The sequence below is a fragment of the Notothenia rossii genome, assembly GCF_949606895.1.
Source record: "Notothenia rossii genome assembly, chromosome: 5".
NCBI lineage: Eukaryota > Metazoa > Chordata > Actinopteri > Perciformes > Nototheniidae > Notothenia > Notothenia rossii.
The window spans coordinates 81,977,942-81,997,439 of record NC_136903.1 but is presented as its reverse complement, the minus strand read 5'-3'; the positions used below and the strand labels follow the sequence as shown (position 1 = coordinate 81,997,439).

Sequence of the window (19,498 nt, the reverse complement as noted above, 5' to 3'; positions counted from 1 at the left end):
GAGCAATGAATTTAACTTCTATTAGACAGCTATCATACTGAATAAATATTTACTGTGAATGTATGCAAAAATGTATGGCATATGGCTGTCTAACAGAAGCTAATTCCATTTCTCACTTATTCTGACAATGTACTTAACCCCAAATAAAAGAACCCAATAAAAAGAGTTGTTAAATAATAGTGAAATCACGTTGTAATAACAATAACTCATCTCTCTCAAGTTTTATTTTTCAGCCTTGCCAAAAGCCATTGTGTCAAGTGTCCTTCTTGGGTTGCCGTCCGGGTAGTGACAATTGTACCTACACCCAGAGATGTGTTTATATATCCATGCCTAGACCGGCTGTGTATTTTCAAATTCTAGCGCACTCGAGCTGGTTCCTCCAAAATTACCTACCCCACCTTTAATTTCCACCACTACATAGACAACAAAAATATTGGACATTTTCAACATTGTCTACTGGCAATGAAGTGAGAGGTACAAGGTGACCAGAGCAGTGTGGGATCTGACTTTTTGTATGAGACTGATATCTGCTCTAAAGCTGATGCTGAGGACTTCCTGTTGTGAATGGTTCAGTTTCTAAATGAGTGTTGTCGCCCCCTGCTGGTCACTCAGTAGACTGCACAAGGTCCTTGGTTCATTTCAGGTGCTAGATAGGACTGCATGCAGATATGACTGCAGTATGTATCGCAAGGGTGTACATTTGGTTTGAGAAGTGGGGGACAAACAAAACTGTCTGTGAATAGAAAATATCGGCAAAGTTCAAACTGTCATTTGACAGACAATCCCTGTTTGTGCGGACACTAAGGCAACAGGTCAAAGGTCAAGTGTTAAATCTAAGAGTCCTTGACTAGATCTAATTCTCAGTTGACTGACTCTCATGCAACTTCTTAACTAATCAGTTAAGTGCTTTGTTCGGCAGATCCGTAAAACCGAGTTTTTCACATCTGCAAAAGCAACGGTGTTAGCCAGAGATGTGTTCATGGGTGTCTTAGAGACAAGTCATTCAACATTAAAGAAGCATTAAAAAAAATATTATTTTTCACAGTTCAATGTTAGTTTTCATACATATCAGAGAATTAAAGAGTTGAGGCATGCAAACAGGTTATTTATGCAAATATGTGCATCTTTAATAGCATGAATGCCTGTAAAATACCCACACTCATAAAGTAATTGTGATTGTCAGAATATAGACCCCTACACATCTATCATGAATGTCAGACTATTATACATACATGAATATTCAATCTGCTTTATTACACTGATTCAAGCCACATGCTTAGGAGGTCAAGAAACAGGGTTGCACATTTCATATTAATGATAACAAACAGCATTATCTTGGAATAAAACATATTAATGCACAGTTGTTTTTTTATTTATACAAATCTGGATTGTTATTTAAAGTCAACAAAAGCTCAGTAGTGGTTATGTACAGATGAGCCCACGATTCGCTGTTATCACTGTGGTATGGATGTGCTTTTTCGCTGGGATTAAGCGTTTCTCTGGTCATGCTTTAGCGAGGTATAACGTATATGGTTATAGTGTCCCAGTGCTCTGAGGATAGCAAAGAAAACAGTCACAGTATCGAGCAGGAGAGGACACTTGTAAACATGAAGTGAGGCAATCTCCCTCTTGAGATTGACAAAATGACAGTGTGGCGTAGTCTGTGAGATGCAACGATAAAGAGGAAACCATGGGAATAGAAACAACATGCTGCAATGGTTGCATACTTTTGTTATATACATCCCTACTTTAAAGTCATTGCTGCTACCTGCAGTCTGACAGGATCAATGTCAGATTTGGGTTGGAATGTATTTGTTTCAAGCAAATATAAGATATACACACGTGCCACTAAATTACTTTCTGAATCTGAATTAGAAATACCCATGATCAAAACAGAGTTATACTTAGATAAGAAAAAAAGTAATAGTATAGATCTTAAATAAAATGTCAGTAATAAGTCAGGGCAGTGTGATTGTTGTAAACTTTCAGAGAGATAATGTTTTTCAACTAATTTCACATAGAGCATATTAGCACAGATATAATGCACTGAGTCAACACTGTTTTGCCAACTTGAAGAATGATATGAACACAGAGCACTTTTTCCTTTCAAAACAGGGCAAACCACTTAACCACAAAAATACATCCCCCAAGCACAAAGACACCTTCAGTTTCGAAACAACGACAAATACGACATTTAGCAAACAACACCTCTGACAGATAAAGAGTAAAAGACTCTATCCAATCATTTTTTTTTACAATAGCCAACAATACTTATGTACACAATAGGTGACACCCTTAATGCCTTTTTTTCTTAGTTTTTTGACAAACCTACCTCCTCTCTGATCCTCCCCTGATTGCCCTATTTGTAATGCAGAAGTGCCCGCTATAGGAAAAGGCACGGCTACATCTGGTTGGAGAAGGAGGTTGGCCCTCCCACCTGGCTGTACTCAGACGGCTGGTCGTAGTTGCCCTGGGTGTTGTAGCTCCCTGATTGGTCAAAGCTTCCCTGGTTGTAGGTCTGCTGCTGGTGAAAGGTGCCCGCCTGTTTCTCTGATGCCCCGTCTGCTAACCTCGAAGCACCCTTGTGCCAACCGGTCTCCTTAAAGACAAACCAGATGTTCCCTGCCCATAGAACGAAGTTGAGGAACCCAAAAACCTGAAGGGGAATAAGACAAAGCAATATTTTTAAAGTTAGAAAATGTTACTTAGTAAAAGGTTCTTATTTCTACTTATTTTCCTACCAATTTCATTAATCAACAAAACATAGAAACGTCATTCAAATGTGGAAAAAATGCTCAGGTTCTTTAGTAGTGATTCATTCAAACTCCTCTACTACATGTCTATATTTCCCATTTTAATATATGTATACATGCCACTAAGTGGAGTTGATTGCCAACAAAGATAATTTAGTTTTGTTTAACATGCAATGACAATAAACTCAATATCTTGGATCTTCTTTTCGAAGGTTCTATTCTCTTTTGTATTGCATTGCATTTGATAAAGCATGTCATCATGTTTGGGAGGAACATTAATATTAAAGTAATGTATCTTGTTGAAGCCGAATATCAAATGCAATGCAAATAACAATGAGAAAATTATAATCAAATTTTTTTTCCTCTGCTCAGTGTTTTATTTATAGGAAAACCTGCCTGTCATAAAGCATATTCAGGCAGTAGCATATATACCAACAATTCAAATAATACATTTTTGTATCTAAATACATAATCCTGGTACATGTAATCTGCCATCAGTTTCAACACTTCAGCCCACTTCTTTATTTTTGTTCCAACACTTTCTTTCAGGATTTCAACATCAACTCAAATCTCCTACTCAATACAAAAATGTTTACTTAAAGAGCCTGTGACACGAACCCAACAACTGTTGTGCAATGAAATAGTGGGCTACTAGTAATCTCAAACCGTCAGTTTAAAAAAGAAAAAGCGATACCGTTCCGATAAATATCAATAATTTCGAACATCGCGGGAAAATTCCTTCGACTCATTTTGAGGTTTTGGGGGAAGCCGGAAGTGACGTCAATGCGGGAACGCTTCACTGTGCGGCGAGAGAGCCAAACACGGACAAAGTGTGTTGTCATGCGTAGAAATGGTGAATTACTGAGTTTAGGCACGTTAATAACGTTTTAATGAAGTTGACTACAGTATATTCATATTTGTTAGTGCTTTCATGTCAATTCGGCGAACAAAAACATAAATGATCGTGGTGAAGATGATGATTAAATTAGGATTAAAAATCGGTAGTGAGAGCTGCTGAATTTCCTCCCGTCGGATGTGATATAAAAACAAATTGATTATTTTTGTAAACTCAAGTGGATGAAACTACATTTATTAGTGCTTTCATGTCAATTCGGCGAACATATGATACATTAAATGATCGTGAGGCTGATGATTTAAAAATATTTTTGTTTGAGCCGGTCTGCATTTCCTGATGAGAAAACAAACCTTAGCTTTTTGTAGTTGCAGTCAGTGGTGTAGTGGGCGTTGGACGCGGGGGTACGCCGTACCCCCACTTATTTGAAGCATGATTTCTTTTTTTAATAGTCTAATACCTCTAAAATCATTGCCAGTGTTATCAGTTGCAAGTGTGTGTTTGTTGTAATAATGACGAAAACATAATAGGCAGATTTCACAGTAATTATAAGAGAAACGTAGCTCAAGCATTTATGCAACTTGATTTGAAGCGTGTGTGTGTGAGGGGCAGAACTGTGTGTGTAGGGTGACCAGGTGTCCCGCACTGTGCGGGACTGCACACACAGCATTTTTATTATTTGTCCCGCGTCCCACACATTGAGACTATGTCACGCATTTGAGTGATAGTCGCGCAGAAAGGCCGGATCGGTTCGCTGACAGCCGGCACCGCCCTTTATTATTATATTGTCTAAACGGCATCATGTAAGTTGCGCTGACAGGCGACACAGAGGTCCCCAAGCCCCCTGCCCCCTCCTCCCCCGTTGACAGTTCACGAGCGCGTCCATAGTGTCTCCCGTCCACCCACCACCCCGTCCACCCAGTAAAAACATCCCCACTACACCACTGGTTGTAGTAGTAGGCCTACACCAACATGGATTAAACGTGTGTTTTTTTTTACCACAATGTTGGGGAAATTAATGGATAAAATGCACGGATTATTATTATTATTATTATTATTATTATTATTATTATTATTATTATTATTATTATTATTCCCACCCCGATGGGACACTAGGTCCACCGTTTCCCCGCAGCGAGGCTCCCCCCGTTGACAGTTTACGTGGGCTGGGCTGGGTGCAGTGGCGGACTGGCCATCGGGACGAATCCCGATGGGCCGGTACCGAAGTGGGCCGGTCGGATAAGTCACTAGCACATCCCCCACTCCCCCCGTTGACAATTTACTAGTGGTACCGAAGTGGGCCGGTCGAGAGTCCCGGGCTGATTTGTAGTCCCAGTCCACCACTGGCTACATGACCGTATGATCGCACATATTGACGCACCTAATTCCTAAACTTCTAACAGATACAAAATACACCGATCCTTCAGCCTCATATGAGCTCTCAGACACGTTCAAAATTAAACTGTCATCGCTGTCTGAGCTTGCTGCTGTGTGCGCCATCGTGCGTTTACATGCAGATGCTGGGATCCTGAACGGTGCAGCTGGAGCGCTGTGCCCGCATTGACGTCACCCATAATTTGGCGGGACTTGAAGAATCCCCGAGAAGATCCAGGAAATGGTCAACATTGAAGGGCAGATTAATGGTTATCAAAGTACAAATATCCAAAATCAGTTCAGTAACGGTTTTTAAGGGGACAATATTTACTCAAATTGATGGGTTTGGATGATGGGGGAAAATCGTGTCACAGGCTCTTTAAGCGTACATTTCAACTCCTTTCAGTAATTCAACTTCACAGGGCGTACACTTAAAAACGTAAGGTTCAGCATTTCAACGTATATGTGTGTAACTGACTTTTCCACTACGACTGTATCAGTATTTCAACTACTTCAATTATTTTCATTACCTTTTTCTGGTTGATTTATGTATTCATGCGCAGTGTGTGGGTCAAACATCCTGCGAACCTACCACTGAGGTGTTGAGCCCCGACCAGCGCGGTCCATGCACAGAGCCGCACTTGTTAGACTGGACTTTGCAGGCAGAGATGAGGAACTGCACCTCATCTGGATCAGTGGCTGTTTTCACATCAGACAGAGCTTTGGCCCAGGCGGAGGAACTGACCAGCCACATGAAGGAGAACACCACTGTCACTACAAAGTCCTGACGGCGAGAAAGAGAGATGAGACAGGGTATAGAACAATTAAACTCAAGGGTAAGATTATACAATGTGAGTAACTGTTAGGACAAATATCACTCGTCACCGGCTTGAGCTTCAATATCAGGATACATGTATTTATTATCCTTGCAAGAATGGAAGTAGTCATCACATACAGAGCTGCATGGGACAAATAGTTCCCCGAATAGTGTCCTTCACATGCCTTATATACAAGAGAGGGTGTTACAGTACACAGTCACAAGATGGAGGAATACCGGTTCAAAGCAGTATACAATGTTTTGTTCAGATTAGCTAAGGCCTGCGTAAGCAATAAACATGACAGTCATATGCCTATCTCCAAAGAGGCTGAATCATCATGTTAATCGCTGTCATATAGCTATCATATGCAGTGTGTCCTGACGCTCTTCTGGGTAATCATACATCCTGTTACGTACACAGCTACAGTTGGGCCTTTGTTATCATGTGCTACTCTGATATTGGAAGATTACATTCAGTATTTTCCCAACAGTAACTAACACTAAAACCTAAGATGTCCTTGGTCCACTGTACTCACAATGAGAGGTCCTCGGTTGTTTTCACGGTACATGTTCTGAAAGAAGATGTAGACAATGGTGGCCATGAGGGAATAGAGGAAGGCAAAGACCGCAATGGTGACAAAAAACTCTGCAGACGATGAGAAGTCTCCGATGAGGAACACACGCTCGTTTCTAATGCCTTCACATGCGGGAGCTTCAAAGGACACCTGGTGCAACCTGAAACACAGAGGGAAGTGCAGTGGTCAAATCCTATTCACTTTACAAATTGGTATCAATAGCACTCTTGTATATGTTTAACCAGGAGGTCCTAGTAAAAGATGACACAGCAATCTATTCATATCTTCCCTGCCTTTAGCTCTTGCATGACATCTTCCGAAATGTATACATTTGACCTTAAAGCATTTGATAAAAGTAGTTATTTGCAGATGAGAACAGTAAGTTAATCATTGTATTTGATTTTATACAGAGTGCAGCTGTAAGGAATGATATATCTAGAGATGCAATGATTATTTCACCGCCAGTAAAAACATTATTTAAGTAAATAAAGTCCCATTGGGGGTCACGTTATCATGCACAGGTTCATACTCATGACGTCAAACTATAAAACAATGAATGAAGACCTCTCACCTGAAAGGATAAGCAAAGTCGATGCCGATGCTGAGGTTGCTTCTGGCCTTCTCCATGCAGTCCACACTGACCCGCAGCTGCCCAGAGTAGCCCCCACATGTTGCAAATGCAAAAATGGCAAAAAGCTACACAAAGAAAGAACAAAAAAGCAGTTGGCAATGGATGAGCAGATTGGACCAACACACTCCTTGGAAAAATCATTATTGTTAAATTATCACACAGCAGGTGTTTTAGTTACTTATACCCTCCTAACAAAATGTCCTTACACAATGAGCCACATAAAACATGAAACTGTCCTTGAATGAATTCCTAGTAACAGACCCAAGTGTCGAATAGTGAGTGTCAGCAGTCCCCCATTTTAAACATTTAGCATCTCAGGCCAATTTAACACCAGCTGATAGCATTTTGGCCACATCAGCACATGGACTATAATAGCTGCAGAGAGTGTGTGTGGGCTGAGCTGAATCAGGACAGAGTCCGGGGGTCCAGAGGAAGACATCACTGCTTGTCCTCTTCCTCTGGCACCTGATGATGATTCCAGCAGGCTTTTAAGGTTAAATTAAAAAAAACATTTGACATTATTCGTATTCTTTATTCGTGGACGTGTGTATGAATTGTAATGACTGATACAATACGCATAAGCAATGTATTAGAGAAGGATGACTGAACTCTCATTATCGGGCCACAGTTTTTTCTTTAGGCAGAACAGATACAGTATGAGGGTGCAACAAGCTGAATAAACTTGAGCCGGAATGGCCGTGATACCACTTGAACAGCAGGAAACAGCACTGAATGTTAGTAAGTGCAGGGTAAAGCCATATCTAAGGTAAGAGGATGTAAATCAAACGGATGTGAGGAATGTGATGTTTTCACCTCGAAAGTTTGACCTTCAAATGCATTTTCAATAATGATACATTTATTTGATGTTCTACTCTTGTGTGCAATTTCCCATAGCTATGCTATCATTGGTTAGGGCTTGGTCTACTCTTTAGATAAAGTTCAAGGAAACGGGAATTGATTGGAAAACAGAATTTGACACAACTTTATGGATCAGACTTTTTGAAACAATAATTGAGATCTAGCATTGGGCCAATATCTGCCACATCATATTTTAAGGTAAAAACAATGGTGAAGTCAGATGAGATATGAGACGAAACAAAGGGCCAATAAGGAAAATTGAATGGTTTACTGAGTGACTGCCAGTACAGACAGCAGGTTCTCAAAGTCTTTCTGTGTCTCCAGTTAAAAGTGGATGACTTGAAGGATCTTCCATTACTATCATCAAACATGACTGAGCACGCACATATGATCCGAGACACACACATACCCTCTGCCCTTAATATGATCTCTCAGCTCAGTTTTCTATACAAGGCTCCAAAAGCCTGAAGCCTTCTCACAAGCATGATCACCATAATCAGACCTGATGCCAGGTTAGCTCAAGCCTCCCCTCTCCCATATTACAGGCAGCTGGACTTGAGGCTTGCCAGCAGCTGGAGAAGAGATATCTCTGTAGTTTGAACGCCCTCAGCCTCTGGAGGGCGCCATGTAATAAGCATCAACATTACAAGATCATGCAGCAGCACTGTTTACACTCACTCTGGCAGTAGCTGTGAGCCTTTCATTGAAGAGATGAAGTGTGCATGTTTGTAGCAAGCATGTGTTTGCATTCACAATGTATACATATGTACTTAGTAAAACAAAATTCACTTATTAAATGCCAAAAGTGTGAGGGTTAGGGTTAAGGTACTTCATTGGTGTTACAATCTATCTGACTTATTATCAGTTATGATGCAAATCCACCACTATGCAGATGACATTGCCAAACTTTAAAATGTGTCTGCTCGTGGCCTGAATCAACTGTTTTTTAACAAACACATGTTCTCTTAAATGAACAAAATCAAATATTGAAATAGATAAGAAAATACAGTCCCTACTGAGTTTTTATGTGACATATATAAGAGTTAGAAGTTAGAAACATGTCAGTCACAACATTTATAATCAGGTAGTGTATGCCCCCTTGTGGACAAATGCTATAATTTAATTTAATCTATTCATCAAATCTCCATGCAGAGCAGATTTAAGTGCATCGATTTATTTATTTTAACGATTACAACCTCAAAGAGGGATTTAAATCAAAGCACAATTCATAAAAAAATATCTTAACAAAAGGGATCAGTGGGTATTATTAAAACTTAACCATATTTGTTCTCTTCACATTGACAGGCAGATAAGTTAAAGTGGACCTATCATGCTATATTTGAATAATATAGTGTAGGACCATACCTATATAAGGCATATTTACACTTTTTATTTTTCAAAATAACAAACAGATCATGCATTTGAGCCATTCCTCATTTCGCTCAATGTAACACTGTCTTTGCATGGGCTGATTCTGTGAGAACAGCACCATCTACAGGCCTGGCATATGTACTACAGCGTCTCCAGCGCTTTCGAACGGCAATGTCCGTGGCTGTCTCCTCCTGATTGGTGGAGTTGGCCCAATAGCCGTAGCGCCACTTCTGTGACGTCATAGAAGTGTTCCAATCTGGATCAGTCTGTATCAGATCCGTTGCAGCCCCTTTTTAAGAGATTTGGGTATGGAGGAAAATAGAGAGGGTTGTGTTTTCTGACACTTGGTGAGTTCCCTGGAACACCGGGGACACATATTCATGTATCAAAGACGTACAAAAGTGCATTTTGCATGATAGGTCACCTTTAAATCTGAGAACTGCTAACAGGGACAGTAGCAGGTGATGTGAGGGTAATCTGGGTTACTCAGGGCTTTAACTACTTGTGGCTGGGTCAGCCCAGAACAGAGCCAAGTGCTGTATAAAAAACAAAAGGACTTGGATGTCCACTTGTTTCCTGCAGCGTCAGGCCTCAGGTGGAGCTGGATGCTGTCACGGTGCACAGCTGGAGCCTTTGCAGGGAATTCCTCTATACTGAAGGTCTTAAAGTGATTCACTCACTTTACCTTTGGTTGGTTTAGAGGCAAAATGAGGACACAGACAAAAAGCAAAGTGCTTATACGTCTGCATAACCCCTTAACAAATTCACATATGCAACTAAAAGGATAAATACTGTAAATGCAGACTGTGGCTTATCTGAGCAAACAAATGGTGGAAAAAAAGTGACCGAAGAAGCGAGAGAATAAATACTCCCCCCTAATTTTCACAAACACCCCCAGATAAACATCTCTCTCTCTCTCTGTACGTCTTTATACTCTGCGGCTCTCTGCTGCAGCTGCCTCCTCTCCCTGTGATTTTCGGCTCGGGTTTAGCCCCTCTCATTTCTGGCTGGGGCCTTTGAACAGGAGAGCGTGGCATTGTGAAAGGAGGGTGGGTGCTAAGCCCCGCGCCCCGTGTGTTTATCTGCCTCTCCCGGCTGGGCTCCTCAGGGAACAAGAGATAGACGGAGGGAGAGAGAGACAGAGACAAAGAGAAGCCAGGGTACAGGAATGAAAACTGAATGCAGTGCAAAACACAAGCTCTGAAACATCTCCCTGTTTGCCCCCTTCTCCACTGACCTACATGGCGTTGACGATGACAATGTGTGAATATCAGAATTTGCTTTCAGATCAATGTAAGGTTTAATGAATACACCTTGTTATATTTTAATTCAGGTGGGTGGATAAGGTTGCATGGTTTCTGTCTGAGGAGATGTAAATGTTTCTCAGCAGCACTGGAAAAAATACTGTTCCAAAAACAAGTTAAACAATAATAAAAACAAGGTGATTTCACTTGAAATAAGTAAAAAAATCTGCCAATAGAACAAGTGAACATTTGCTTGGTAAGAGAACTTGAAATAAGAAGGGATATTCAGATAAATCCGATCTTATAATTAGCTGGGAGAACACATTTTGAACTATATTTGACCCGAATCAGGAAATGTTGTGTTACAATATAAGCCGCAAATACTCAAAAGTTTTCTGTTTTCTGATGTTAGTTGGTGATTTTCTAATAAATGTGTAAACAAATATATGTTTAATCTGAGATACAACTCAAAATAAGATGGTTTGACTTAACAAGATGATGCATTGTCTAAAAACAAGACCCGATATCTCACTGCAGTGTTACTTCTGAAGTTATTGTGTCTTATATCAGGTGTAAAGACATATTCTGACGAGATATTAGACAAATATACTTGGCAAGATTTCAAGTTTTTGTAGTGAGGGTTGGAGGCATGAATGAAGGTATGAATGACAGCTGTGGAAGAGCGGAGGCTGCCTGCGGATTATGAAACAGATCCTCAGGCTTCAGGGCTTTACCAGCAGAAATCAGACTTGGTTTAATACAAACAGCCCTCCATTGTAAAATAGGGGAAAGTGAAGGGAGAGACTGAGGATTTAAGGAATGGTGACTCCGTATGATTACGAACGTTCAACTGTAAAGTAAACACATTATTCAGCTGATTGAACAAGAGGAGAAAGCGGAGGAGGCTTGGAGGTGAGGATCCCGTCAAGTGGCAGACAAACTAAAAAAGGTGCGTTCTCTGATGATCTGCACTTGACTTTTTCGCAAACGGGACAAAAATGGCCACACACACATGGTCCACCTGCTATTTTCAAGTGGATAGGAATTGTTACAATGTCGAGTGGCTGCGTTTGCGAGGAGAAAAAACACGGAGGGGGAAATATCTAGGACACTCTTTATGAAGACAGAAAGATTAAACATCCCTTTCAAATTGCTTATCTTATGCTATCATTTAAAATTAAACTCCACTTAAAAACCACACAAACCATCTCTATGGAGTGTGTTCTTCAGGAGCAGAAAAGCATGCAGTAAGGACAATCTTTTGGATTTTAGGATATTCGAGAAGGACGTATTCGTTTTGATAATTTTCTCATTTTGGAGGGATCTGACTCGGTCATGTTGAGCTCCAAAAGATTTCCACATGAACTTAAATTCGACCTGAATCAATTGAAAGTAACAACAGAAAGTATCTGCACTAACAGGATGTGGTATTGTAAACGCAATCACCATTAGCTTAAAGCTAAAGTTAACAGGATGGTTTTAGGATCCTTTTCCTGTTTTTGTAAGTTCTAAATAGCTGCTATCAAAAGCATTTTTTTGCGTTACTGTTCTGTAAAGAAGTTCATGTCTGCTTACCTGTTACCCCATTGGCAACCCTGCACATCAAGCCGTTTTCCACTGATTTCCTGGCCAGATTGTCAATGATGCGTGTTTTCTAGCCACATGAACCCATACCTGCCTGATCCACAGGTTGATGATTCTCTGCCTGTTGTCTTTTTGTCTAATTTTGACATTTGCCTCCGTTTTGATTTAAGTCAATGTAAACGTTGATCTCAACCTGTCTGTCTGTCTGTCTGTCTGTCTGTTACATTACATTACATTGCATTTAGCTGACGCTTTTATCCAAAGCGACTTACAATAAGTGTATTCGACCAGGAAGATACAACCTTTAAGAAAATAGAATCATATAAGTACATCAGGTTTCATAGAGCCAAACATTTCAAGTGCTACTCAACTGGCATTTAGAAAGCCAGCCCTTTATTAGTATATAAGTGCTTTGTTAGTAATTCTATCGCTCGAAGTGGAGTCTAAAGAGATGAGTTTTCAGTTTGCGTCGGAAGATGTGTAAGCTATCTGCTGTCCTGATTACAATGGGGAGCTCATTCCACCATTTTGGAGCCAGGATAGCAAACCCACGTGTTTTTGCTGACGGGAACTTGGGTCCCCCTCGTAGTGCGGGTGCAGCGAGCTGTTTGGCTGATGCAGAGCGGAGTGCACGTGCTGGGGTGTACGGTTTAACCATGTCCTGGATGTAGGAAGGGCCAGATCCATTCGCAGCATGGTACGCAAGTACCAGTGTCTTGAAGTGGATTCTAGCAGTTACTGGAAGCCAGTGAAGGGAGCGGAGGAGCGGTGTGGTGTGGGAGAATTTGGAAGGTTGAAGACCAGACGAGCCGCTGCATTCTGGATGAGCTGCAGAGGTCGGATGGCACATGCAGGTAGACCAGCCAGGAGGGAGTTGCAGTAGTCTGTCTGTCTGTCTGTCTGTCTGTCTGTCTGTCTGTCTGTCTGTCTGTCTGTCTGTCTGTCTGTCTGTCTGTCTGTCTGGCGCTTTATGATTAATTTTCTGTTTTGGCGCACTTAGCTGTTTTAAGTCTGGTGGTGATCTTTATTCATGTAACATGCTTCTGTTGATGTAGAAGCATGTGTTATGTGTTGTGTATTCATTCAGTATTTCCATTCACTAACAGTACATGACAATGTTTGTGTCTACACACACACACACACACACACACACACACACACACACACACACACACACACACACACACACACACACACACACACACACACACACACACACACACACACACACACACACACACACACACACACACACACACCAAACACACAAAGTCTTACTCTCAGTGCTAGTGTGAAAACATGAGCAATTTTACAACGCCAGTGTTGAGTCCCAAAAACAAAGAACAAATTGAGATTCGGATTGTGGACAGTGCAGACAAAAGCACATTTAAATGGAACTCTGACATCAGAGTAATGAAGGGTTGTCAACCTAACTGAAGCGCTGTTGATGGAGCAAAAATACTTCTACAGATGTGCTTTTGCCGATGATTTGGATAATGGCTCTTTGTGTGAAATCCAAACTACTTACAGTGACACAAAGACGCGACGAACACAAGCCTTCATGTGAAAGCTGCCTGGTCTTTGCTTCAGTAGCAGCTCCACAGAACACAAATCAGTAGCTCATTTAGCGGCGGCTAATCCCTTCCTGCACGGGGAGCGCTTTGTGCCATGCATAGCCCAGATTCATCTCTCCCACTATCTCTCTGCTCCCTCCCTCTGTAAGCTTCACTGACCATCACAGAAAATCTCCATTTTATATTTACAACAGTGTCCCTTCTTGGTGTTCCTTTTTTCTCCATAGGGTTTCACCGGCTACTTAGCCCTGTGACCCAGCTGGATCCTGAGTCCTGTGCCCTGGGACAGTCACTGCACTTATTAAGCTGGGGGCACCCATCAGAAATATAATGCCACCCTACTGTGTTTGTGTTTTTGTATGGTGTTACATTAAAGATGATCCAAAATCATCTCCGTCCTTATGTTTCACTTTTAGAAGGTCAATTAAAGGGCCAGATTAAGGACTTTGACTTTACAGAAACGCCCTATTTTAAGTATTGAGTTATGATAGAAAGGGACAAAGATATGATTTTTACCAATATGTTTTACAGAAGAAAACCTTATCTCAGGTTAGTAAATCCTAAATACTCAATTAGGTATACTTTTATTTACTTTCATTCCATTAAATCTCCAAGCAATATATTTTAGATTTGATAGAAAAACAGTAAATATACATTTATATATGATATAAATTAAAATGTTGTTTATTTTTATTGATTTGGAAATGTTAGCATGTAGACCATACTGTGTAATTAAGGCCATATCTAATTTATGGAGTTTCAGGCATGATAAAAAAAAGTATTATATTGCTATTTATGAAATTGTACCTTTTTAACAATTCAAGGTACAATTTCAGTTATTGTTTAATACAATTAAGTATATAATCGATTCTCTTCAAAATGCACGTACAAATAATAAATGTATTTCTAATTACATTTTAATTCAGCAAATAGAACATATCGTTTTGAGTTGTTTTTGTCCCTAATATTATTTCCTCATCTGGAATAATCTCAGTTATAACAATAGTCAAATGAATACAGTGTGTCTTTTCTGTTTCTTCATGCTCTTGTCCTCGTACACACTCTCTTGCCACCTGTGCTCTTCCATGTACTGTGTTGGTGTGTGTTGTTTGAGAAGACACATCCACCTACAGGAGAAGACAGGCCAACCTTTCTCTGCCTGAGTCACAGATGGCGGACCATGGTCTCCGGGTTGACGGGAACACGGAGGTCCTGCTCTGAGCTTAAAGTCAATAAAGGCTGCGTCACATCCAGGAGCTCCACGACTAACACAACCCTCAACCCCATGATAAGATCACATCATAAGTGAAATGTAGCTCAGATATGACTAGAGAGGGGGAAATGATGACCTGTTGCTGGCTCTGAAAGATGGACCACTAAACCATTTGAGAAATTATAGTTTTTTTTCAACAAAACATTTAATTAACTTTGCCTTACAGTTAATATATTCAATAGGACTGATTCAAACCAGCATTTGGGATTTTGGTTTCTTGTGGGAACATTAAGATATTTCATCTTCTACACTCACCACCTGACCTGACATATTAAGGTTCAATACTCATTTCCCTCTGAGGTACCAACTCTTAAAATATATATACAGTATGACTCTTTGCAGCTTAATGTTCAACAGCTAGTTGCTCATTTTGATAAACCGCTGTATTTTAGTTTTTTTGCTGGCATGTGACCAAAACAACGCGCAGAAAAACGCTAAAATTAGAGGCAGAGGGTAATTCCCTGTGGGGTATGTCACAATGAGCGACTCATTTTTCATAAAATGTAAGAATTGGATCCATTGTTAATAATTAGCTTTGCAAGCCTTAGCTTTAGTAGAATTAAAATTGCACTTTGTATCATTAGACATCAAATATTTAAAGATCAGAGACATTAGAAGATACCAGAATTTCTTAGATTATATTGACTGAATGATATGGGTTTTGGTAGATGTCACTAACGTTTCACATGTGTGACAGTTATTAAGGAAGGTGTGCAAAAGTCTCATTGTTGCTCTAATTCCCCTTGTCGTCCCCTTGTTAGAGCTGGAAACCAGATCTTTGACCTGGCAAGTCCCTTGTGATATCTGTCATCCTCCTTTCACCACTTGTTTTCCTCTCGTGTGTGGGCTTATGATCCCGCACAAACGTTTATCATGAATATTGTGCCGCAATCTGTCACAACCTGTAACACATTACCAAGGTGAAAGGTCAATAAAGAAATAACACAAAATGTGATGGAGGTTGTATCTTCCTGGTCGAATGCACTTATTGTAAGTCGCTTTGGATAAAAGCGTCAGCTAAATGCAATGTAATGTAATGTAATGTAATGGAGGAAAGAGAGAGAAACAACGAGAAGGTGAGGAAAGGAACTTTTCACACATTTTTTTACAAAGAAACCGAGCATCTTATTTTGCCAATCCTGCTGAAAACAAAATCTGTTTTATTGTATTGTATTCATGTAAGGCTTTGTTGTATATCCAGGACTGCAGAGAAATGCTGACCTATCTCATTCAGGCTCACAACGGCAATAACTAGTATTAATTTGTTAGTGATCCACTCCCAATCTGTAATTCATCATCAATACAAATTCAGTCTGCATTAATCAGAGTAGGATGTCGATGGTATGCCTTCTTCAGACAAACCTAATAGGTATTTCATATTAATTAGAACAATCACCAACATACTATGCATGACAGCTTTGACTCCCAGATCATTTGCAAAGGATATGTTCAGTTCTGGGATGTAATGAAGCAAGCAAACTAGGGCTGCTCGATTATGGCAAAAATCATAATCTCGATTATTTGGGTCAATAATTGATATCACGATTATTAAAAACGATTATCCATTTACTTTGAAAACATCCATTTATTGAAAAAAGAAATGTAAACAGTATGTTTTTAACAGTTGATTACCCTTAACTTTAAGTATAATTCAACTGAAAAACAAATAAAACATTTTTTTAATTTCGATTATGTTGTTTTCATAATCGTTGCGAGCCAAAATCGTAATTGCGATTAAAATGCGATTAATTGAGCCCTAATGCAAACTATACACATGTATTATCAGTTTGACTACCCGTTGTTTCTAACTAAGATTCATGAAAAATGTCAAGAAACACATGTTCTGTAAGTTTTCAGCGTTAGAGTTCTGTTAGTTCATTGTTTTGTGTTTATTCTTGTGGCCTTGCATTTTATTTTGATGTTGACTCTGTCCTCTCTTTTCAGGTGTCTACACTTCCTGTCATTGTGTGTCACCTGCCAGCTTGATTGTGGTCTCCTGCTCATGATTGTTTTCACCTGTGCCCTATTAACCGTTGTGTGTATATGTAGCCCTGTTCTCCTTTTGTCGGTTCGTCTTGTCTCTAGACCAAGTCCATGTCTGTACACCCTCGTGTAAAACTTGAGCATACTAGTCGAACCTAGTTAATTATTGAGTATCCTAGTAGATCCTAGAAACCTTTTTCTTTGTAAACTATTGTTGTACTATTAGTTGAACCTAGCGAACTTTTGAGGGTCCTAGTTGATCTTAAAACCTTTTTGTATATTAAAAGGTATTTTTTGAAATCAAGAAAGAATCGTGCATCTGAGTCTTTGTGAGTCCTTCGTGTCATGTTCTAGCTAAAGAGAGCGAGTCCTTGATCTTTTAATTTACAAACATTTAGAAATGGGGTAAAATGACTATCATAATTCCCCAGGGACCAACATAAAGTCATAAAGTATCCATCGAAACCCAAAGATATTCACTTAACAACGATGCAAAACTGAGAAAAGCAGCACATTGGAAGCTGAAACTAATATGTTTAACATTTTTAAATAGATTAATTGTTGGTGATACATTTTCTTTCATTCAACTAATTGATTAATCCACTAGAATTATTTAGAATACTTTATATCTGTCAATTGTGTGCTACTACTTTTATTAAGGTCTACATTTTTGATTCCTTGTTCCCATACACCTCTTAATGGCATACTATGAAAACAAACCAACATGTTTTCATAGATAATAAGTGATATATACGATATTGCTACCTATCCTATTTGTTTGTGGTAAAGTGGTGAACAGATAAGTAGTGAGGATGGCATCACAGGACAGTGGGTCAGTCCAGGGTTTCGAATGAGAGGAGGACCCTTACATTAGACTCATGACGACTCATTCTTTGTGACTCATCATTAGCCGGAGTTTTGCTGCATTTCAGGAAGATGCTGAGTTTATACAACTTGTAAAAGTGCCCCGTGTGAGATAATAGAACAGCCATGATGATGCACCGGTGCATACAATAAAGGCATGTATATAATTTGTATCATGTGCTCAATCAACTGTACGATGTTGTTCCCTTTCTCCTCCCATCTTTCTCTCTCTCGCACACACACACACACGAAAACACACACACACACACACACACACACACACACACACACACACACACACACACACACACACACACACACACACACACACACACACACACACACACACACACACACACACAGAATGGTTTGGGCACATCTCAAAGGACAGCTTCTGCATGACTTGGTCCATGGTGGAGAGGAGGGGACCTTACAGCTGTTTTGGAGCGGAATATGCCATCCACTGACAGTGTGCCACACAGGCCAAGAGCCACACACACACACACACACACACACACACACACACACACACACACACACACACACACACACACACACACACACACACACACACACACACACACACACACACACACACACACACACACACACACACACACACACACACACACACACACACACACACACACACACACACACACACACACACACACACACACACACACACACACACACACACACACACACACCATATATGTGCACTAGCTGAATACCCTCATGGTTACAGTAATTTCTCGAAACTCACATCAAAGAAAATCACTTATCTCTTATTTGCCTTAAGGCTTCTCTGCACTGTACACTAATCATGGGAGAATACACTCAGACAGAAAGAGGTATACAGCTTTGATTCACTGAGAGCTAGGACACCCCGTACATATTGACTCTTGTTATATCATTCCACTTGGGCTAAAATTAAGCATTTTTGGTGGACAAGCGCAAAACGCGAAGGGTTGGCATAACACATCCAAACGACGCATCATTAAAAAGCTACTGCGGTTTCCCCTGGCGTGTAGGTCTCACGGAGCTAGAAATCCGTACATACACTTGAGCCATTTAGTCATGGTAAAAATAAAAAAAGCCGAGATGATAGCGGGTAAACAATAATATAAAGGCACCTAAAAGCCAACAAATGCGATAAAGTTGAAGTTGCAGCAAAGAGATATGAAGGAATTGAAGTCAAAAGCAGATAGTAATAACATCATCGCTTACGGACATGTATCACACTTAGTTATTTCATGCAATAACCATCAAAACTCACCCATTCCAAAACACGGATAAATCCCAGAGGTAATTTCAGCACATGAAACGTGCCCGCAGATGCAAGCTGCATGGGGACACAGGATAAAATGGTAATGTCTGTCACCAATTAACAACAAATTGGCCAATTTAGCCCACCATCAAACACATCTCTGCGCCAAAAGCAGTCTCGCAATTTGCAGATTTACTCACCTGATCGGCGGTATCCATTTCAACAGAAGGCTTCTTTTGTTCTTACTTGTTTGATTGGATGTAAATAATATAAAACCTCAAGCCAAGACCCAATTGATGCGTCTCCCGCGCGTAAAGTCAGGGGCTTTCGTCTCTGATTCCGAGACCAACCGGAAAAGCCCGAGTCTTCTGCGGATTATTTTATGGGGGGTGTTGTTTAGCATAGACAGGCGGGGAATGGTCTCCCCAAAGAGGAGTGACGCCTTAATTTTTTGTTATTGGAGGGAACTCATTT

The 19,498-nt window shown here is 40.2% G+C and overlaps 1 protein-coding gene across 2 annotated transcripts; it reads right to left on the bottom strand.

Moving 5' to 3' along the window:
* Positions 1-1,152: 1,152 nt before the first annotated feature.
* On the bottom strand, positions 1,153-19,496 carry synpra (synaptoporin a). Of its 2 annotated transcripts, XM_079685330.1 has the most exons (6): positions 19,225-19,496; positions 19,034-19,099; positions 6,944-7,068; positions 6,334-6,532; positions 5,573-5,764; positions 1,153-2,656 (listed from the first exon to the last, which is right to left on the bottom strand). In XM_079685330.1, exons 1-6 carry the CDS (start codon positions 19,240-19,242, stop codon positions 2,402-2,404), a joined length of 855 nt encoding a protein of 284 aa, XP_079541456.1. In that variant the 5' UTR covers positions 19,243-19,496; the 3' UTR covers positions 1,153-2,401. The 2 variants fall into 2 exon arrangements, with proteins under 2 accessions (XP_079541456.1, XP_079541457.1); XM_079685331.1 differs by lacking the exons at positions 19,034-19,099; positions 19,225-19,496 and adding an exon at positions 7,210-7,537.
* Between the last annotated feature and the right edge of the window lie 2 nt (positions 19,497-19,498).